At 39.4% G+C, this 23,922-nt stretch overlaps 1 protein-coding gene across 2 annotated transcripts in view; it reads left to right on the top strand.

The window, feature by feature from the left end:
• Positions 1-23,922, top strand: part of PLEKHM3 (pleckstrin homology domain containing M3) — a 169,253-nt gene that overhangs the window by 51,290 nt on the left and 94,041 nt on the right. For both annotated transcript variants that reach the window (XM_063108411.1, XM_063108420.1), the window contains exon 4: positions 15,454-15,599. In XM_063108411.1, coding sequence (XP_062964481.1) covers positions 15,454-15,599 — 146 coding nt within the window. The remainder of the gene's footprint in view (positions 1-15,453; positions 15,600-23,922) is intronic.

Below are 23,922 nucleotides of genomic sequence, written 5' to 3'. Positions count from 1 at the left end.
GATTTAGCACGTGCTATATAACACTTCCAGAAGGGGACTAGGACTCCAAAACCTAAGACATATGGGCTTGTATTAATTTCTAAAAGATTGAAAATAAATTCTAACCAGTTATATACCAATATATCAATGGTTGTGTTATGCTCATTTTTTTTTAGTACAGTAAGTAAATTATGTGGAGCCAAACCAAAAGTCTTGCTGGAAATCACTTCCCCCTCAAATCACCAGGCATGTAACTTTGACACAGAGGACAGACTTAGTTCAAAAGTCTTGGTCTCTTTCTTCATCTTCACCAATAAAGGTTCTTCTTGAGCCCTAGATATTTAGAGACAAGAGAGAATAATAGACACACATGATTTGGTGGCTGGGAGACATGCAGACTCAGTGGGATAAGTAATAAATTAGCACAAGACTCAGCCTTCTGTTTATAGCCCTGCCACTGATTTATTATACAGCCTCATGCCAGCCTTTTCACAGTCTTGTGGGTCAGCATCTTCGACACTGTAGTGGGTTGACTTATGTCCCCCCAAAACCCCCTGAAACTTGAATTGTGTCCTCAAAGTTTTATGGATTAGAAACTTAGACCCCACCGTGACTGTTAAGAGGGTGGGAAATCCCATTATGGTCATTGAAAGGTGGAGCCTTGAAGAGGTGATTGGGTTGTAGGACCCTGCAGTAGTGAATAGATTAAAAATGGTGGTCAAGGGCATAGTTCTGAAGGCTTTAAAAGAAGAGGGGAGTCTGTCTTTCTCACTCTCTCTGCACTCTGTCTGCTTCCACCATCTTGCAACGTGAGACCCCTGGGTCACTGTTGCCACCACCAGATGGACTTTGGACTTCCCAGCCCCAGAAACTGTAAGCAATAAATTTCATTTTTCTTTATAAATTACCCAGTTCCAAGTATTTTGTTATAAGCAACCTAAATGGACTAATACAAAAAATTGGTACCAGGGAAGTGGGGTGTTGCTTATAACAGATACTTGAAAATGTGGAAACAGCTTTGGAACTGGGTGTTGAGGAAGGGTTGGAGGAGTCTGGAGGACTCAGAAGAAGACAAAAAGACGAGAAAGTTTGGACTGTCTTAGAGACTGGTTACGTGGTGGTGAGCAGAATGCTGATAGAGTGGAGGGCTCAGATAGAAATAAGGAGTTTATTGGAAACTAGGGCAAAGTTCACCCTTGCTATGAACTGTCAAGGAACTTGGCTGCATTGTGTCCATACCCTAGGACTTTGCAGAAGTTGGAACTTAAAAGTTGTGAACCAGAGCCTTTGGCCAAAGAAATTTCTAAGCAGCAAAGTATTCAGGAAGCTGCACGGCTACTTGTAACAGCCTACACCAAGTTATGGTGGCAAAGGCACAACATAAATCCAGGATTTAAAAGGGAAGCAGAGCATAAAGATTTGGAAAATTTGCACTCTGGCCATATGGTAGAGAAGAAGAGAGCATTGTCAGAAGAAAAATTCAATGGTACTAAGAAGATTAACGCAAAAGAAAAGGATTATCATGAGAAGGGGGAAAAGGCCCAGCAGGCATTGTAGAAGCCTCTGGGGCCAACCCTTCCATTTCAGGCCCAAAGGCCTAGGGAGATAGAATCGTCTTGGGGAACAGGCCTGAGGTGCCCTCCACAGGCTCGCTGCCCAAGACCACCTTGGGAAGCTTCTTCCAGCACCAACACCCCAGCTGTTTTGGCTGTTCCGAGTGTGGCTAAATTGCCCCTAGGTGTGGCTGGACCCACAGGTTTAGAAGATACAAGCTGGAAGCCTTGGCAGCATCCACGTGGTGTTAGGTCTGCACGCTTGTAGAATGCTAGAGCTGTGGAGGCCTGGGAGTCTCCACCCCAATTTCAGAGGATGTATGGAAAAGTCTGGGGGCCTAGAAGACATCTGTCGCAGGGGTGGAGTCACTGCAGACAGCCTTCTCTAGAGCAATGCCAAGTGGAAACGTGGGGTCAGAGTTGCAGCAGAGAAACCCCAACAGCACCATGTCTAGTAGAGCCATGAGAGAGGGACTGCCATGGAAACCCCAGACCTGTGGACTTACCAGGGTGCAATGCCAGCCTCCAAGAGCTAAAGTATCACCTGAAACCAGGAAAGCCATAGGAGCAGAGCTGCCAGAGGACTTGGAGACCCAACCCCCACACCAGCATGCAGAGGACATCAAACATGTAATCAAGGTACATGATTCCCCAGCTTTGAAATTTAATGTCTGCCCTGCTGCATTTTGGACTTGTTTGGGACCTGCTACCCCTTTCTTTTGGCCTATTTCTCCCTTTTAGAATGGGAACCTATACCCTATGTTTGTCCCACCATTGTATCCTGGAAGTAGATAACTTGTATTGATTTCACAGATGGGACTTTGAACTTTGGTCTCTTGAGTTGAAACAAGTTAAGACTTTGGGGATTAAATGAATGTATTTGCATGTGAAAAGGACATGAGTTTTTGGAAGCCAGGGGCGGGATGTAGTGGATTAAATTATGTCTCCCCAAAACTCCCTGAAACTTGAGAATTGTGTCCCCCAAGTTTTATGTATTAGAAACTTAGACCCCATTGTGACTGTTAAGAGGGTGGGAAATCCTACCATGGTAATTGAAAGGTGGAGCCTTGAGGAAGTGATTGGGTTGTAGGACCATGCAGTAGTGAATAGATTAAAAATGGTGGTCAAGGGCGTGGTTCTGAGGCCTTTAAGAGAAGAGGAGAGTCTGTCTTTCTCATTCTCTCTGTACTCTGTCTGCTTCCACCATCTTGCAATGTGAGACCCCTAGGTCACTGTCACCACCACCAGATGGACTTTGGACTTTCCAGCCTCAGAAACTGTAAGCAATAAATTTCATTTTTCTTTATAAATCACCCAGTCTCAGGTATTCTGTTATAGCAACACAAACGAACTAATACCGACACTATATCTTGAGGGAAGATTAAACTGCCTAGACTATGTACAATTCAAATGTTACAAAGTATCACCTGAACCAAAAGTGACATTTCTTAATTCAGTACTATTGTACATCACTGCCTTTTTTCCCAGAAAATATGGGGAGGTTCCTCAAGTTGTCTCTTAGATGAAGAGAATTCTTATTGTGGCATAATACTGGATGGAAAAATGATGTTTCTCATCATCCATTGTTAGGATGAAGAATTTTAACTTGAGTGAAATGTGTCCAATTAACTTGAGTGAAAGGTGTCCAGCAATGCCAAGGGTTTACTCCTTGAGCCTAACTTTCCTGTATGGTCCTCATCTCAATAATCATCACCTTCTGACATGCGTGTTGTGACCACTTTCTTTTCTCTCCATTTGTATTATGAGATGCTGTCGGTCTGAGCCATCATCCTTACAGGGGTTTTACAGGGTTACTTAATACAGTAGTACCTCTTCTTTCTCCTCCCAGGCGTCATCTAAATATCCCGTGTATTACTTATAGATCCTATTTATTATAATGTAATGGACACCTAAATTAGATAGACTTATTAGATAGTGCCCAAGGCTGTGCCCTCATACCAAAGCAGACAGAAAACCTACTCCCTGAAGGCCAAGCTGACTGTGCTGGGGTCCTTCTTCTAAATTCACCAGGCAGATACCTCATTTCTCCATCTATGAAGAGGGCTTGATAAGGGATGGGGAGAGAAGCTGGGAGTATTATTCTAGGATTATTACTCCTTTCAAATGGCAACATGAGGACCAGGGAATAGGAATTTCCCACTCTCAGGCATTTTTTATGTCTTTCTTACCGAGTCTAGATAACCTAATAGAAGCAGCCTATCTGCAAATACTAAACATACGGTTAAAGATTAGCTTTGGAGGTGGTCACAGATGTGTTTTTGGAGAGACAGAAACGTTTGGAAAGAAGGCATGAGAGAAAAGAATAAAGGAAGAAAGTAGACCAAGGCAGTCCCTAAATCATATAGATTATAAAGAATTTGATGTGGGATGAAAATGAAGAAATTTAAGCATAGACTTAAAGGAAACTGATGACAGTGATCTTTTTCACTTTGAGACTATTTCTAGTACTACTCGAATCCACTTTCATGACTTTAATTTTATTAAATTGTTGTTATTACTAAAATAGCTCAAGTAAAAATTACTCTAAGAGATGCTGTCAGGGTTTTTTCAGAGATTTTAGCAAAGAAGAGGAAAGGTTGTGTTTTAGAGAGACTGTAAAGTTCAAAGAGATGAGGCTTTCATAAAATATAAGGAAAGAGAAGCAGGCATTGAGAATGGGTAGTGACGAGAAAGAGAAGTTAGAGGGGACCCTGGTGGGATACTGTACGTGACTGAAGCTACAGACTAGATGACTAAATCCAAGCTGGAAAAATACATAAGTACCAGAAATAAAGTAAGGAAAGACAGTTTGCTTTTCAGGTAAACCTAAAAGATAATCTGAACTTCTAAGCCAATAAGAGGATATTGACTTTTTGAAGCAATCAAAATAGAGATGTAACTGGGAATCACAAGAAAGAGAGTTAATGGTGGTTTAGTATAATGTTAAAAATCAGGAAAAAATCACTGTAGAAAGAACACAATTGTGGCCCATACTGGATTCTCTGTGAGGCAAAAATGTTCAGAGCAGGACTGAGGTTAAAGGTGGATGAGGCACTGGCTTTGGGCACAGAATTAAGGGGTGCCAATAAACCTCAGTAATCAAAGACAAATAATGTTTTAATGTAATATTTTTTAACAATCAAAATCTATGCAAAAAAATTTATGATGAACAAAATGTAAAAGTTTAAATAGAGACAGGATCAATATTGCTAATTTTTTATTTCGTCTCAGGCTCTAATATGGCTCTCCACTGGTTCAGAGGAACATTCCAGTACGATAGTTTATTTAACAAGACATCTTCCCCCAAAGCTCTTAGTGTGTACATTCCAAGCCCAGCCCAGCATTTGCCTTGTTGCAAGAATGGAGAGGTTGACCTCCTTTCCTGGTCTGCGATTTCAGGAGAATGTACAGGGAGTCTTGGTAGCCCCATGTTGAAGATAGAACTGAGAGAGAGAGGGAGGTATACTGTGACAAAGGAGCATTAGTCTCATCACCAAGAGCTTTCATGTCTGAAATAATCACCTCTGTTGAGCCCTCTGTTTCTGCACTTGTTTTTCAAGTAAGAGTTGTTGGTGGGCAAGTGTTTCACCAAGGATTGATTTGTGAGGAAAAGATCCCCAAGCTTGGAGCAGATGTTACTAGCAGGTAGTCTAGTAGATAGCACTGCACTGTGGATAAGACCTCTCTTTCATGGCACTTCTTCACTCTAACCTAACCTAGCAGCATGAATCATTTTCTTTAGATAAAAAAGTAGGACTGGTGAAGGGGCTTTTCTTCCTCCCCATAAGAGTATATCAATCACTGGCAGAGAAAAATGATTAAGTAGAGTGAGCATACAGATCTCTTATTTTGCCCTCTTGTCTTTGTACTGTCACAGGGTTTTTCAACAGTGGTACTATTGACATTTTGGGCCAGATAATTCCTTTGTCGTGGAGAGCTGTCCTGTGCATTGAAGGATATTTAGCAATATCCCTGGCCTCCACCCACTAGATACTTGTAGCTCTCCCCACCCACCCTTTTGTGACAACCAAAAATGTCTGCAAACATTGCAAATGTCTCCTGTTAAGACAAAAATCTTCTCTGGTAGGGAACCACTGTGCTATCAAGAAACAGATCCTATCAACTATGTCTTCTTTTCCTAGCTCAACTTTTCCTCGCTTCTTTATAAAGTAATAAATGTCTTCTGCTGAAATACATGTTGATTATTTCAGTCCACCTGATGATTTATAATCTAAGACTTCAGCATCTTAATGGGTAGACTTAAGTAAAAATAGTAGGTTATAGAAATAGGACCCTCACCAACCATCATTCAATATCGAATACATCAGATGCTTTCAGTAACAAGTAACAGAATATCCAAATCAAACTCATTTGTACAATAAAGGGAAATTATTCTCAATTAGCTGAGCTTTAGGCATCAGTTGATCTGGTAGCTCAGATTTTTTTACCTCTACTTTTTGGACTTAATGCCCCCCAAAAAAAGCATTTTCTCCTCTAAACCACCTGCTCCTTCTGACTGATGGAGCTCATGTAACAGTCACAGGCTGAAAACATTATGGGCATCTTTGTCAGTTCCCTTCCCATACTCCCCACATCATGCAGTTGCCAGATTGTTTGCATTTTGTCCCCATAGTATCTCCTTCTTTTCCCAACTTCCTGTTCCCAAGCCCACTGCCTGCATAATCAAGCTTGGACTGGAACAATACCTTATCAACTGGTTCTCTCCCCTTCCAGTTTATTTCTTACCAGTTTGTATTTTCAAAGCCTAGACTGCTACTCTGCTTCAAACAACTCTGGCTGTTCCTCTGTCTTATTGGTTGCTAAGGACTCCTCACCCTGAGCATTTAGCATTCTTGTGTTTTAGCTTTACTTTATCATTCCAAAATCTTTTTTCAATACCCCTCTGCCATGCCACAGCAAGGCTAATGTCTGGAATCCTGTCGACATCGCCAATTGCAGAGCTACTTATCCTGTTCGTGAGGCCAATTGGAAAGCTACTCAACCACACTAGTTGTTGGGTTCTTTTACCTGCTGGTAATCCTGCACCGACTGGGCCGATTGTCGAGCTAAGGCTGGGTCTGGAGCCCATAGACCCCTCAAGCCCGTTCACAGACTGGGTCCCCAGACCCCTCACACACCAGGCTGGGTCACCAGACCCCTTACACGCAGGTCTATGAGCTAGGTTACTGGCCAAAACGTCCTTGGAGCCGTAGGTTAGAAAGCATGGCTGCGCCGGGCGGACACCCAGGGCAGAAGCCTGCCCACCTGCTTCACTAAAACTCTCTCTCTCTTTGAAGAACACACCAATAGCAAAAAAAACTAAAAAAGATACATTGGCGCGCATGCGCACTAACCACACACACACACACACACACACACACACACACACACACACACACACGCGCGCGCGCGCGCGCGCGCGCGCGCGCGCGCGTACAATGGATGTGCTAAGCCACACCCAACTGGGCCCGAGGCAAGGGCCCGGACCAAACTATTCTATTTTCCCAACACCCTCTACTTATAGTGAGCCTCAGACAACTAGAATATCCAATATTTTCAAAGCATCCTCCCACTTTTCTGATGTGAGCCTCTGCTATAACGTTCCTTCTTTAAAAATCTTTTCTTTTTCAAGGTCCAGCTCAAATGCCTCTATGTCTACACAGCCTTCCTTGATCTGCACAGCTGGTTGTGATCGCTTCCTCCTTTGCTCATCCAGTATTGTCTTCTGCTTTCCACCTTACAGATTTGTATTCTTATCCTCCTCACCTTCCATATTCAGAGGTGATGCTAATGCTTGTGGGATTCTAGGTTAAATTCTTTGATGAACTAAATTATGTTCTTTGGTGTAAATTGATTCATGTTTTCTGTCCTTGTCATTTTGTCATCCACAAGGAGACAGTTTTTGTTAATATTTTCCACAAGGAGATAGTGACGTGGAAATTCACCTTTGTAGTTGATTGGTTTTGCTCATAAAGTGTCACATCAGCCACTTCTATTAGGCTCTGCTTTTTTATCAGCTGCACAACCTTGGAAAGAATTACTTTATCATTCTCTGCCTCAGTTTATTCATCTGTAAAATGGGAATAATAGAATTGATATGAAGATTAAATGAATACACACACATGTATGTATGTATATAAAAGGCTTGTAGCAGTGCATGGCATATAGTAAGCATGTGTTTGTTTAGCCATTTACTATTTATTATTTATTATTTCCATTTTTAGATTACTTACCATTTTCTTGAAAGTCTTTGAGGAAAGGGCAGATAGACATAGAAGTAAATTAGAAAGTCTAGTCATGGAATATTAAGAGGAAGACAAGGATGGAAAAAATACTAAATTTAGACTAATTTAAACACACTAGAAGCTGAATTTATAACATTTCATTATTAAATTTTTCTTATCTTACACTAATATAAACACTGCTATTGAAGTATCTTATTGTAAGAAAAATTAAAAGTAACAGCAATTCAAATCATGTCCTTTGGAAGTGAAAATCAGTGTCACAGATCATTATATTTACAACTCAAGGTAGATATTTAGTAGATAGAAGAACAGTCAGAATCTCTAGAACGGTGCACATATTTACTTACTTGCCTTAGCTAAAATCAAGATTTATTGCCTTTCAAGATAAATTTTGACTAAATATTGACTTTAGGTTCTCAATCACTGTTTACCTGAAATACCAATAAATCTTGACACTTCTCAAATTGAGTTGGAATCCACTTGGTATTTATTAATTTATTTCACACGATTTATAATCTTAATAACAACATTCCATGAGATTAAACAAACACTGTACAGTTTAGCAAGTTTATATTTTCAATCAACAGTAATTATCTGACATGTGATTTTCACTTTATTTCTCACTTAAATACCTCTAGCACTGTTAATACTTAGTTATTTAAATATTCTAGCACTGTTAATACCTAGTTATTTAAATATTCAGCTCAAAAACAACACAAAACTCACTTAAAAGCTTATAGGATACCTTTACATTTTATACCAATTAGTATTCTAAATTGATTGTCTTTTTGTTTGTCTTAGTATGCAAGTATAATCAAGTAATACATGGTTAAATGTCATGGATGGCCCGTGTTTTGGACAGTTGATGTCTGTTGGTCTAAGTCTCAGTCTCGTTTGTATGTGTGTCACCATCTCTGTCTCTCTAGATGTAATGTGCATTGAATATTCACTATGTCCAGGCTCAGTGCTGATACTTTACAAGCATAACATTTGCTGTATTGATGTGTTGAAAGGAGAATTCTTTAGTTAGGTACATCCATTTTGTCCAGCAGGAGTTATTTACTTCTGTTATATTCTTCAGGACATAGCTGTCCTAGCAACAGCTGCAGTCTATTCTACAAGTGCCAGCTTAAATTAACCTAAATGTGTGTCAGCCACAGTAGGAACAGTTTCCTTCCAAGTATTATTTATGCTTTTTAATGTGTGTCAACCCTCTGTGCGGGAGAAATTTATGAGTCAAAGTTTCAGCTAACAGGGAGTGACAATTTCTCATATATAATCTCTCACTGGTATAAAATTTGTAGGTGAACATAAAATGAAGCCCATCAGAAAAAAATTATTTTCTGAATGGAAATGAGTTTCAGTATAGCTTTGGAAACAGCCAGTCAGTACATTTCAGGATTGGTTTTGAGCATTTGTATTCCTTTCCAACCATGAAGTTTTCATCCCCTGGGAAGGGAATTCATTGTCAAGTGACTTAAAATCTTATGGAGAAAATAATTTTGAAGTATTGCAGTCTAAAGTGGGTCCATAAACTTAACAAAGGGACTGTCTGCAGCATGCTATACTATTCATATTAGCAACTACAGGTGGTACAAAATTGATTTTTCTGGATTTCCCCTTTTGTTCCTCTAGTTTGAATTGAGATGCTTGTGTATACTGTTTGCCTTGTAACAAAGTGCATACTCAATGGTATTTGCCTGACTGACCATCCAAATGTTTAATGTCTCGATTGATTTAATTAACAAATTAGATATCTCCTTTATGGGTTACTACATTGTTCCAAAGAGAGAGTAACTTGGATGCTTGAGATGAGAAAAGTTTTGGATCACCGATTTCTGAGTAGACGTTTCTCTGTGTCCCTCAGCCTATATCCCCATTTCATTCTACAGTTATAGCCTCAACTCCATAGCCTCAGCTCTACCATGTTAACCGAAGACCACACATGCGTGGTCAGTCTCACTCATATCTCAGCTCTGACTCCTCCACCAGTGGAGGATGCAAGTCTGGGACCCAGGTTTGCTTTACCTCTGCTTCCTTTAATGGACACCAAAGCTACATTGAAAAAAGTACTTGTGCCTTGTGTCAAACAATCCTTTGTTTAAACACTGTGCCCAGCTTTGTGCTAATCCCAGGCTCCATAAACAGAACTTTCAATTGTATACCAAATGTGACACCTTATTTTTAAAAGTACAGTTTCAACACTTTACTTAATAAGCCAATGGTTATAGACTGTAAGCTAGGAGAGCTAAGTTCTTTATGACTTTCCCTTCTCCTTCTTGTAAAATAGCGAGTCCTCGAACCTCCATTTTCATTTTCCTTCATTTTGGAAAATCTGGTCTCATGAGCATATGATCAAAGTCCAGGCCTTCATGCAACATTTTACGTAGCACTTACAGCAGCTCACTCCTCCCTGCCAGGACACTGGAGGGAAGGAAGGAGGGGACAGGGAAGTCCCCTTCCTCACTCCTATGGACATCTCTTCCTACCCTGTGCATACAGTAAAAGAGGTTAGGAAACTCGCCAGGGTTTTTTTTTTACCTTTCTATTTTTACAGAGCAAATGAAAATTTGTCATCTCACTCTCTTTATCTCTTTTCCTCCCTTTTAAAAGGCACCTTCTCTTCTTTCTTTTTATTTGCCCTTGTTCTTTTCTTAGAGCATTTCTACCTTCCAAATACAAAATACTAGCTTTACCTTACCAAATTAGGTAAAAGTTTACTTTAAGAGATGGAAAGGGGGTGGCATGACCACACTTAGCATTGTACAAGTTCTTTCCTTAGTGAGAGAGATTCACCTGGATTCAGTCAGCTCTTTTTACTTCCCTCTTCTGCCCATGAGTTTTCCAGCTGCTGGTCCAGAGAAGGAGGGTTGACGTTGGTAGCTCTGAAGTACAGAGAGGGTAGTTGGCTCTTCCTCAAGATCTCAGCTTCAGTAACACCACACTGCAGCCAAGTGAGCTAACGAGGTACACTGGTTAGAAGAAAGATTGTTCTTTTGTGGAGAATTATGCCAAAATTTCTGCTTCAACCCCCAGCAACAGATTCTCTCAGCTATGTTTAGTGAAAGGCCATTTGGGAAATGGGCTGTACAAGCAGCAAATGGGATTTCAGTTAAATGGTTGCATTTGTTTCCAAGAGTGTATCAGAGGGGAAGCTTAGCTCTTCAGAGCATGTGTTCATTAAAGATTTGAAGTGGGGTGGGAAGCAATAAAAAAAAAAAGGCCAGTGGGTTCTCTTGTGAGATAGGTTTTTGTTAGTGCAAATTGAATACACTCTCCGAAAAGTTTCAAAAAGAGACTGGGAAGAATGTATTTGCTTTGATCCAATATGTGGACTGTTCCCTACTACAAATGCCCTTTAATTTAGAAACATTGTCGAGAAGTCTGTTTGAAAGTACATAAAAATGTAATATGTAAATAAGCTCTAATTAGTTATTTCAATTAATTATTTTTTGTTTCCACTTTGCAGCTCTGTTTTTCTCCCTATAATGTCGCTTTTCAGTCCAGTTTTGGCACTCTCCAAAAAATGTGTTTTTGTAACAGTCATTGTTAAGAAAACACATTTTTTCCCATTGAAAACCTCACAATGATAAATTAAAATCCCACATTGAGTGTCTTTATGGGGAGTTGTTTCAGACATTTTTAGTCCATGATTTGCTAGTATGATATTAAAAGAACTCTTGCAGTTAATTGAAAGAACGGGTGTTTCCTTCTTCAAATAAATGGTATGTGTTGTTTTTTACAAAATGAGTCTACATCAGGCCAGTAAGTAGTCTCTAATCTTCTTTCCCAACCATCCTATGTTCTTTCAAAGACAAATAACATTGGATTTGGGGGTTAAAAGTTTTAATTCTTAGATATAACAACCACAATTATTTGAAGTTGATACAACAAGCAAACAGAAAGGACATTGTTGGGGGGGAGGGGGGGAGGGAGAAGGGAGGGAGGTTTTGGTGATGGGGAGCAATAATCAGCTACAATGTATATCGACAAAATAAAATTAAAAAAATAAAAAAAAATAAAAAAAATTAAAAAAAAAAAAAAAAGTTTTAATTCTTTCTAAGTCGAATAGGATAATTCCCGGTGGGGATAAGAATGCTCTGGAAAAACACTGGTAAAATGAACTCAGGTTGTTTCTACATAGCCAATTTTTAGAAATTGACTAAGAACCTGCAAAGTTGATTTTGGAAACTTAGAAAGTAAACTATGTCATGCAAAGCCCTGGACCAGTAGTCAGGATACCTGGGTTCTGGTACCAGCATTGCCACTAATTTGGGGGGGACTTTCGACAGGTCACTTACTCTCTCTGGGTGTGTTTCACCATCTGGACACTGGAAGGGTTGAATGTTTTCCAAAACTGGAGTTGTAAAATCAGTTTGGTGTATAACTACCAGAATTCAAAACAAAACATCAGGATACGTCACACATCATAATAAAGATGTTCGTTTCATGAAGAAAAAAAATAAGTAAACTGTGATGAATTATGAGCTTTTCATTGAGCAGTCTGCATACCCTCTGCACTTTTGTTGAATAGAATTAGAATTTAGAGCTTGAAGGGATCTTGGAGGTCACCTAGAAATCAGGGAGCAATCCTCAGCTTTTACCAGAGTCCCTGGTAGTGGGGGTTGGGGATGGGAGAGGGTGCTCATTAGAAATGCAGATTCCTGGTCCTTACCCAGACCTACAGAATCAAAATCACCTTGGGAAGCGAGGGGTCCATGTTTTTCACGTACATCTCCATATATTTCTGATGCTTACTGAATCTGACAATCTACCATTTTAGGATAAACCCTTTATTTTGTGGTGAGGAAGCAGGCCCAGAGAATTTGATATGTCAGGTTGCCAGTGTGCCCTAGGCAAGAACAGATCCAGGCTTCCTGACTCTAGACTAATGCTTATCTGTATACCACATGCCCGAGCATACAGACAGTTTCAAGCCTACTTCTGGGTCATTAGAGTGATTTCAGCACCTAGACTAGGATTTCATGGTTCTAAATAAGGTATGAAAGTAAAGACACTCAATAACCAGAGGTAGGAGTTTTAGTGCTGCTGCTTTTGTCTAAACTAAAACCTGAATGAACCCTAGCCATGTTCCCTCATCCTTTTTCTCTTTCATGAGTCCTGAGACCTGTGCAGACTTGAAAGTATATTTAGCTCATTTAGTTACCTCATGAAGTTGAACCCCAGCATGCTGAGCTTTGGACCTGTGTGCCTGGTTGATATAAACACTTTTAGGTTTTACACTTTTTTAAAATGCATATTTGTGTATTTTAATATTGCCTATGTATATTGCATCTAGAAAATTGTAATAAAATCATTAAAATTATGCATTGATAAGCTCAGTGGTCCCTACTAAAGAATATATAAATATCCAGCAAATGCTTACTGATGTTTATTATATCCAAAATTCAAGCCACCAGAAAGATAAAATACCCTCATTTATTTTTTCAGTGTTCTATGGTGAGAACTTAAACTACAATGATATCCTGAGTTTCTGCAAGATTATGATCAACTTCTAAATCATTAAGAAAGATTGAATTCTATTCAGTGTCATTTCAGTGGTGTCAATTTGACTGTCTACTAATTTTTGGAAATAGCAATATCTCAGTGTCTAGGACATGTTAAGTTCCACTGAACTCTGTTCCACAGTTCATATATGAACACATGTGTAATCTATACTTCTTAGAATGGGCAACATATTTTAACAGGGATGTTAACCAAATTAGGCTGTTTTGAGAGGCAGGTGACCAGGCTAAGAGGATTAATTCTGGAATACTTATGGAAAATTAAAATCTCTTTATATGTATGTGAGTGTACATATGCCAAATAATACTGTTTATCATCCCTTCAGTGTAAACATTTATTATTGATTGTCTGCTATGTGTAAAGCTGTGTGTTATCCACATGCTGAGGATAAAAAATGTATCTGAGGAATTTATAGTGTGGTCCTGGCTGGACAAGCCCATAGAAAGGCAGGACAATTTAAGGAGGCTCGTGCTTGATGCCAGATGAGTAATGCAGTCAGTCAGTGCAACAAACAGCATTCCAGCAGGCACAGCCCAGAGATTGTGACACTGTCTCCTCTGTCAAATAGAAGCTACACGTGTGTTTGGTTCATCCTTATCTTTCACACATTTCTCATTCCTCCATCAATCTGAAAAATGGGAGCTTGTTATGATTTTGTTTCTACTCAGTAGTAAAGAAATAGCCATTCTAGGAAGGAACAGGATCAAACTCTTGAAGCATAAAACCAACACATTCACTTACTGTCTTTCAATACCTTTTGTATTTAAAAACAGTAAGATCTAATTCTCTTTCTGGACAATGCACTGTGAAACTGATTGATTACTGCTGCCATTTTATTTGTGACAAAAATGAAAGTTCTGTTGAATTTTGTGACTTTTATTCATGGAGTTTATGTGAATGTATCTTCTTAGGTTGGCAGTTTGCTAAATAAAAGTATTTGAGCTCCTTGTAATGAAAATGGGGTGCAATATTGATCATTATGTTATTATTATTATTTTCGAAAGAGTAATTCATTTTTGTACCCAAATTATGAAATAGCCTTAATGTCAGATTTCTTAATCAATGTAGTTCTTGACACCCAAGTCTTAAATGGACCACGCAGAGGGATTTCTAAAATGAAAGCTGTAGATCAGAAATATCAGAAAAATGATGTTTATATATTTTTGATTACCTGTTCTGGGGCTGCCAGGATTTTGTCCTTTGGGAAGATTGTGACAGAATTTCCATACTCATCAGTAAAAGGTATTTCCTCCTATCTAAAGAAAAATAATGGCTTCTTAATGCAAGGCCATGACAGTACCCTGACAGTACTAGTACAGTACTCACAGAATCATGGACTTTCATGGATCTGAAAAGAGCATTAGCAATCACTTGCAGGCAACCTGTGATCTTGCATAATGGGCAAGACTTGTTGAAGGAGAGAGTGGAAAATGTTGTGTAAGGAGAAATAAAATGCGCTAAAACATGGAGGGTGGAATGAGCATACTGTGTATATTTGGGGAATAATGAGAAAGGTCCTCTGACTGGAATAAAGGGGTTATATTCCCACTGGAGAGTAGTGGGAGGGAAAGTTGGAAAAGTGAGATGGGGCCAGTCAAAGGCCAAATTCCTTACATTGATTTTGTAAACAAAGGAAGGCTACATATCAGTTTTTAGGATCACTTTAGCATCAGACAAGCTTAGAGCCAGATTTAAACTTCACCTTTTATTGCCTGGGTGACACCAGGCAAGATATTTCACTTTGCAAAAATCTTTGTTTCTTCATCTGTAAAAGAGAGCTGATAATATTTTCCTCATAGAAATGTTGTGCAGGTTAACCAAGATCCCATATGAGAAGCTCCCAGCCAAGTGTCTGGTGGAAATAGAATTTCTACAGGCCAGCAAGGAAATAAAGGGAGGGTTGTTGAGAGACTGATCTTTGGCAGCTGTATGCAGAAGAGATGGAAGAGACCAAAGATAGGGGACAGGTGACACTTACAGGAGGTGAAGGGTGGAGGCTGTCAGACTAGGAAGAAGGGGACACATCTATATATGTCTTCTCTGCAACTTCTTTCCTGTGGCAGACTTTCATTTAACTTGAGTGTTGTGTAACCTTGTTCTGTGGTGTTTAAAGTACAATAATCACAGCCTCTTTCTTTTGCTTTGAACAGGATGCCAGCGATCCATAGGTCTTTCCAATGGGAAAGCCAAGGTGTGCAATTACAGTGGGTGGTATTACTGCAGCAGCTGCCATGTGGATGACAGCTTTCTCATCCCAGCACGCATAGTCCACAACTGGGATACTTCAAAATATAAGGTAGGTACAAAAACTGGATTCACTTAATAATAGCAATCGGGGTGTTTGTATGTTGTCAGTTGGATTATGAAGATAATGATAAAACAATCTGAAGTAAACTGGGTTAGGTAGTCTCATAAAAGCTACAAGATTTTATCTGATACATTTTATATATTTCACAGTTTAAAGGCTTCTTAACTATGACTCATTAATTTCTTCATTTAAAAAGATATATAAAGCAGTTTTTACTTCTGGGTCTTGATACTACTGTAGGTGCTAAGAGAGGATTCTGACAGAGAGGTTTCTCTTATTCTTTTTTATTAGATCTTATCTCTACTATGGGAGGATAAAATGGAAAAATAATGCATGCATGAACATGCTAGTGACCTTTCAAGGAGAGGACTTACGTAATCCAAGGTATTTCTTAAAGTAGTACCCCTACTCATGTGAAGATGAGTCTTCTAGCAAATTCAGGCCCCTGGATCTGGAAACTTGCAAGAAGCGATAAGGACTTCTAGGTGGGGCCCATGGCAAGAAACAGTGCACTGAGCCACCCTCAGATCTTCATCTGGACTGTTGTTTATTTTAAAAGGGGAGCAAGTGAGAAACAGGCATATGCCAACAGCTTTGCAAAGTAACTGCTACCAGCCAAGGAAGATATCCAAGAAGTACAAATAGCAGACTTGGTAGCTATAGAGATGCAAGTCAATAGAGAAGAGAAAGACTGCGCCCTGGGACACTCCATCTTAAGAGGGTAGAGAGAAGAAGAGCAACCAGCAATGGAGACCAAGAAGTAGTGGGCAGTGAGGTAGAAGGATCCCAGGGTGTCGGACAAGCCATGTGAAGAAAGTGTTTCCAGATGAATTGTGACAGATGCTGATAGGTCAAATAAGACAAGCACTGAGAATTGACCACTGGCTTTAGTAATGTGGAGGCAATTAGTGACCTTAATGAGAGCAGTTTGAATGGAAGAGTGGGAGCAGAGGTCTGACTGGAGTGGGTTCAGCATAGAATAGGAAGAGAGAAATAAGAGGCAAGAATAGACAACTCTTTTGAGAAGTTTTTCTATAAAGGGAAGGAGAGAGGTGAGGAGAAACTTGAAGGGGAGTGGGTCAAGTTAGGTTTGATTTTTTGTTTTAATGGAAAAAAATAACAGCCTGTTTTTTTATACTGATGTGAACTATCCCAGAGTGAGAGGAGAATTGCTAGAAGGATGTGGACAAGTCAGTGAGAAGGATGGAATCATGTGGATGATACACGATTTGGCTGTTGCTCGGAGCATGGAATAAGAGAAAAGGCAGTCTATGGACACGTGTGACGTGGGTAGGTAGATGTGACGTTGGGAGCTTATGGAAGTTCTCTTCCATTTACATGAGCAGCTTTCATCAGATTCTTTTATTTCAGCATCTGTTATCTTAAAGAAATTAAATATTCAGTCCTAGTTACTCTCGGAAGTGCCTTTTACTCTTTTAGGTAAATACTTGGATTACAGTAAGAACAAATGCTTATTCGGGATGTACTGTGTGCTACACACTGTCCTAAACACTTCACGTGCATTAATTCGTTTAACCATCAGCAGAGAAAATAGGGGTGAATAGGCAATAATTCCATCAACCCTCCTACAGACTTATTTACATCAACCCCCATCCTCAGTATCCTCCTTCCAGCTACAGAAGAAACATCACTGCTCTTAGGGAAGGTTTACTTCTTCTGCCTCTGTTCATGGTCATAATTATTTCTCTCTTCTCCATCACAGCTTTGCCAAATCCAGTTGACCCTTGGCAATTTCTTATTCCACTGGACTTCTCTGCGATACCATATTTGAGCAGGTGGACCCCACCCTCCTTGAATTCTCCTGCCTTGGCTTTGATAACACACCCCTGGTTCTCCTCCTTCCAACACTTCTTTCTCAATCACCTTCTCTGATTCCTTGTTCTCTGCCTACACCTTTAATATTGAAGTTTCTTTAGGTTCATTCTTTGGTTTCCTTTTCCCACTTCATACTTTTTATATTGAGTTATCTCCCTCCCTTCTAGTTTTAACTATCAGGACTCATATGGTGATTCCCATTTTTATCTCCAGCTCCAGTTTTGTACTGAAATCAAGATCTTTGGCTTTCATTGCCTAATGGACATCTCAACTTCAGTTTTCAACCTAGTAGTCTTCAAGATATGTGAATTAGTTAGCTATATTGTATAGCATTTCCACTGTTACATAAACCAGGTAGTAGAATTTGGCAAGTCCGGGAATGTAACTCACCACTGGAGTGGTACTATAGGATTAGGATTCTGTTATGGTCCTGTATCTTGCCCAATAACAGATAACTTAAATCTGTTAGCTGATATGACTAGAAGCTTTTCTGATCCTCCTGCCAGAATATTGTGACATCCTTCCATCAGTGAATGAACCTTCCGTGTAAGGTGCTTCATACAAAAACAGGCTGTATGATTATTTTTAGTCTTTGCTAATAGATGTCTCACACTTAACTTTCATTGTAACTGGGAGCAAGTAGGTGGGGAAGGACCCTATAGCGGTCACCTTCCTGTAATCTTTGAAGTCTAAAATGAGTGTGAAAATTGTGACTGGCCTGTTGGCTTATGTCTTTTTCTATACCCCTGGGCAGTTCTGTCTCCTATTCTCCCTAGTAACCATCCAAATTCACTGTCTTCCAGATGCCTCATCTCAGTCCTTCTCAGCATATGCTCTTGCCTCCTACTTCAAGGAGGAAATTGAAATTATGAGATATGAATATGAATATCTACAAATCTACCTATATTTGTTCCTATTCTTACTGCTTCCCCTCATATCTTGCAAGAAAAAAGAGCCCTTTCTCATGTCACCCATGGGTCTCTAGAATTGCACTTATTTAGAGGCTAATAAGAGGAGCTTGGAGTTGAAGAGGCATTTGTCCAAACCCTACCTCTACCTCTTATTAGATGCTTGATTTGTTGGGGCAGATTACATGAATTTTTCTTAGCCTAAGTTTCCTAATCTGTAAAATCAGCCCAGACTGGGTTCAAGTCTTGGCTTTATCACTTATTAGCTCTCTGACCTGGGCAAGTTATTTAGTCCCTCTGTTTCAGTTTTCTCATCTGTAAAATGAGAATAATAATACTTCACAGGGTTACTGCTGGTGAAATGGATTAATGCACATAAAGTGTTTAGAACAGTGAGTAGCATGTGGTGTGTGCCAAATAAGCATTTGTTCTTACTGTAATTCACGTATTTACCTAAAAGAGTTGTGTGAATCAGGATATTATAAAAAAAAAAGCACTTAGCAAATGACTGTGATAAGCACTTAATGAATGGAAGTTGTTATTATTTTCATTATCATTACATTTGTATAACAGCTAGTTGCTTCTCTATAAAGGTGAGCTCCGTGGACACAGGGAACATGTCTTAGCATAGTTCCTGGCACATAATTGGTAGGCAGGAATGTATATTGAATGAATGAAAGAATGAAATCTGTCCCCTTAGCATCTTAAACTCAACAATGCCCCAGATTGGCTTTATCACACTCACCTAATGTTCCCCCACGTACACACTGCCTGCCTTGGTGAATGACCCCATCAGTCAACACTGCCTAACCTGAGAGACTTCCTCAACTCCTCCAGCTGCCACACCTGCCCTGCCTAAGCAGTTAGCAAAACCAACTGCTTAATTTTTTCTTTTTTTTTTTTTTTTTACCTTTTTTTTGGCAGCTGGCCAGTACAGGTATCTGAACCTGTCACCTTGGTGTTATAAAGCTGCACTGTAACCATCTGAGCTAACTGGCCAGCTCTTAGTGTTAGCTCTTTAGATCATGTCCTCCACTGCACCCCCAATCCCACCACACTGATGCAAATCCTCAGCATCCTTACCTGAAGCAAGTTGGTAACCTCCTAATTGTGCTTCCTACCTTGAATTCTCACCCCTTTTGGGTGGTATAATATTTCAAAAAAGTCCTGATCGTACATTGGGTAAGTTTCTTACCCTCTCTTAGTCTTAGTGTCTTCACCTTTAGAGCAGAGATACCAATGTTGCTTTTTACTTAAGTTTTTCATTAACATTTTCATTCATTCATTAGTTTTTCATAATGTTGCTGTTTACTTAAGTGAACAATTCACAGAAAGCTCACAACACAGCGTCTGGCACATAATACATACTCAGTTAAGGCCAGCTTTTACTATGATTGTTCATAAGATACATACAGTTCCCTTAGCCTGACATTCAAGACCTTTTGTGATCTTTAGTCCCTGCCTGCCTTTCTAGCCCCTTCATTCACCACCATTCCCCCGCACTCATGTCTTCATTAAGATCACATCCGTCCTTCTTTTTCCCCAGTTATGCCATACTATTTCATACCTCTTGACTTCCTCTCATACTCTCCCAGCACAGCAGATCCTAAAACCCAACTTAAACCTCATTTCCTCTCCTAATTCTTTCCTTCCCCTCCACCAGACAGAGTTATCATTCTCTTCTCTGCAACTTGTACTTGACACTCTGAATAAAGGCTATAAATATATTTGCCATTTGTGTTTTAGATAAAAACATATTTGAGGGAAAGAATGCTAGTCGAGTTCAGTTCAGACAGTTTAGATTAATCCGCTTGGAGCAGGGCTTTGACAGCAAAAGAGGTGCATAGAGAGCAAGTGAATGAGGCGGTCCCAGCCCCATGATCCCATGAGAGCTTAGGCTGGTGGCACCTGTCCTCAGAATACACACCAGTTAGTGGAGCCAAGGCAGAAAATGTGGCACTAAAGGAGAAAAAATGAAAAAATCAGGCATGGTTTATATGGGCATGAAATGGAGGAGAAGATCTGGGTCTGTTTGCAAGGAACTCTAAAGGCCACAAAAACCATCAGTTTAGCTATCATTGGTGCTTGTAATCTTCCTATAAAGCAGGATGTTTTGTTGTGGTGGTCATTCAAGTAACTATGTTCGATTTTGAGGGGATGGGTAGCTAATCAAAGATGCTAGGTACCCTCACTTCATCTACGTTGCACTTGAGGAAAATTTGCTTTGTCAGACCACTCCTTCCCAAGTTCTCAGTGGACCAGGGAACATTTTAAAGCAAGAACAGAGCTGGTGGATTTTATCTGGATCATCTCTCACTGGCATTAAGTAACCATATTCCAATTAGTTCAGTGTCTGTCTGTCTCTTCTCAGACACCAGGATTTAACTTAATACTCCTAATTATGGGGATCAATTCAGACCTATCAGTTTCCAAGACCAGACATCATTCTGTTAGATCTGCCTGCTATCCTTAGCAGCAAATATGTGACTGGCTTGAATATCCATTTAGAAGAGTGAAGAAATGGTTTTACAGAGCAGAATGAAATCTGTCATCTTAAGCGTTTCCTTGTCTGCCCTCTGGAGTATTAATAATCCTAATTATTTTTAAAGCAGTATTTCATCTATTTTCTGGTGCATATCCTGCACATTGAATTGAGCTCCAAGATTACAAAGCAGCTAAACCCTATCCTCAAATTCTGTAGCCATTTTCTAGTGAAATTCTCTTGGAAGATAACTTTCCCCTAACCCCCTTTCAAAAATATTAAGCATGACAAAGAGGTGTTAGGAGCTCAAACAGCCTCAGCTCTTCCTAAATAGTTCTCCTTAGTTGTACTTTAAAAAAAATTTCTTTTGTATCCTAGCCTGAATATTCACATTCCATTTACTAGGGGTTTTCCATGTTACATAAACCATTTCCTATTTCTACATCTTGAGAGGCATTCAGGGCAAGCTCTATTGCCCTTGTGGAACTGAAGAAAAGCTCACTGATGGGAAACACTTGATCAGAGTCTTTTGGAGATTTTGAGAACAAACTGTGATTAAACTTACAGTCTCTTGATTCCTCCTTCATTAGCCCACTGTGCCTGTTCTAATAAGACCAAGGAGTATTATGGTTGGGATTGATTTTATTAAGACTTTGGCTATGATTTTTCACAGTAGATATGGTAATAAATACTGGAAGGAAATGTTACACCAAAGCAATTGGTGGTTATTTTACTATGGTAAGATTATTTTTTCTTCTCCTGATCTTTTTTCTCCAAATTTTCAGTAATTATATTATCTTTATAATTTTATAAATTTTAACTGTCACATATAATTTATTTAAGAAAATACATATTAGAAATTAATCTTATTTTAATGCCTCAGAATTATAATTATAAATATAAATACCACAGCCAGAACCCCCCCCCCCCAACCATGCACCTCCGCCCTTAGCAACCAGTCCAGGGAAGGAGCCCGCTGTGGGCCAGCCCCACCCGCACACCCCCACCTTCATTCCCCTTTCTCCTTCCCTGCTCCCCCTCCCACTGCTCCACAACAAAATCTTAGAATGTAAAAAAAATAATAATAAATAAATAAAATGTAAAGATAAGTAAATAAATAAAAATGATTGTTCTGTCCTGTGATAGATAACTTCAGGGTTTAATGTGGTGAGTCTTTTTTTCTAAGTGCCTTGCACTGCTTGTACTTACACAGCTGTACTTTTATTCTTTCTTCTCTTTTGAATATAATATACTTTCACAAATTTTAAGATTCAAAAAGTGAAAATGGGCATACATACATAGATAATTTCCCTCTCACCCACCCCATTCTCCTTCCCACAGGCAACCAGATTGTTCCTTTCTTGTGTATCCTTCCAGAGATATTTTATGTACACGTGTTTTTTTCACACAAAATGGCAATAGGCAATGAAGTATATACCCTGTGTTTGAACAGCTTTCCATTTAGATCATAAAACTCTTCCTTGGACATTTTTTTTTAATAGTAATTTCATATTCTATTATGAGTTTTACACACATACACACACACACACACAATTTGTCTAATTTCAATGGACATTTAGATTTTCTGGCCACTCTAATCACTTTTTAATAGTGATTCAGTGAATAACTTTACACATCATTTTGAATATAAGTTCTTTCATTCATGAGTGAGACTATCTGTAGACAACTTATATGTGGGTACATACATTTGAAAGTTTGATGTATATTGCCAAATTGCCCTCAATCAGGATTGTACACTCTGCCTTTACTTCGTTGTCTTCTTGCAGGCACCTTTCTTCTCTTAGTACCAGGATATCAGCTATCATTTCTGTTGTCACTGTGCTGCCTCTAGCTGCCCTTCCCCTTTTCTTTCTTATGGATTCTAAATCTGTATGAACTTAGAAACAAAGCTGTTGAATTGTATCTAAAGTAAGAATGTGTGGTTCAAAGTCATGGCTAGAGCACTGTAAATTACTCATTCATTTGTTACCATCTAGGCACCTAGAACATAGTCCCTGCCCTAATGAATGTTCTTATTCCAGTGGAGGGAGAAAGACAGTAAACAAATATACATATAAGTGACTTTAGGTTAAGTGGAATGTTAATGAGCTTTAGTTTTTGTTTTAGAGTTAAAATCAAATAGAATCCTACATGCCAATGTATTGCCTAGGTACATTATAGGTTAGTCTCCATTTGTAGCCTACTTGCTTTCTATTTAACAGAGAGGAAGTAGGAGAGGGATCACCTCTTTTGTAGGGTGATAAGCTGATAGTACATGGTAGAGAAATTTTTAAAAAATAAAAAGAACTGTGAATGTAAACAATGCTAAAAAGCACAGAGCAGAGTATCCAGAGATCTGAGTCTGGCTCCAGTTCTGCCATGAAACAACCACAAATAAGTCACTTAAGCTCTCTGTACTCAGTTTTCTCTTTTATTAATTATAGGTAATGGATTAATTCAGAGTTTCTCAAAGTGGATTCCATGGAGCATTTACGAGTTCAATACATGTTAATAGGGGTTACTTAAAAAGAGGGCTCCACAGGAATGCCACAGCTAGGCCAGCTTTGCGAGAATCGGAAAAGTGTTCCTCCGGGAGAACACGGCCCAGTATGCTCATAGCTTGGCAAGAGGATAGAGTGAGTTAGAGAAAGATGCCTCTTCCTCCAGTTAGTAATCGGGGCCCAAGCTGGATTTCATCTCCCACTCCCCCACCCCCATACATCCTGCCCAGCACTAAACAGCTGCCTTGCTATAGTCTAATAGGTTTAAGAAGTGGCTGGGCTAAGTAGGTGTTCTTTAGCACAAGGTGTCTCAGAGTTTTAATATGCTAACACGCTGTACTTTGAATCACCAAGAAGAGCAAGTGGTGTGTGGCATATTTCTTGTTGGAATAAGTATCTTTACTGTAGGACTAGGAGTATTCCTAGGAACACAGTTTTAGAAAAACTGAACTAGATTATCTTTACCAGTCCTTGTGATTCTAAGATTAGGTTCTCGTATGTTTATTTTGATAAATATTCCTCCTTGAATAAAAATAAAGTCCTCACTACCACCACCACCCATCATCTCCAAATTGCTGTCTATG

This window comes from Cynocephalus volans, chromosome 1 (assembly GCF_027409185.1).
Source record: "Cynocephalus volans isolate mCynVol1 chromosome 1, mCynVol1.pri, whole genome shotgun sequence".
In the NCBI taxonomy this organism is placed as follows: Eukaryota; Metazoa; Chordata; class Mammalia; order Dermoptera; family Cynocephalidae; genus Cynocephalus; species Cynocephalus volans.
This window is presented reverse-complemented; position numbering and strand designations above follow the sequence as displayed.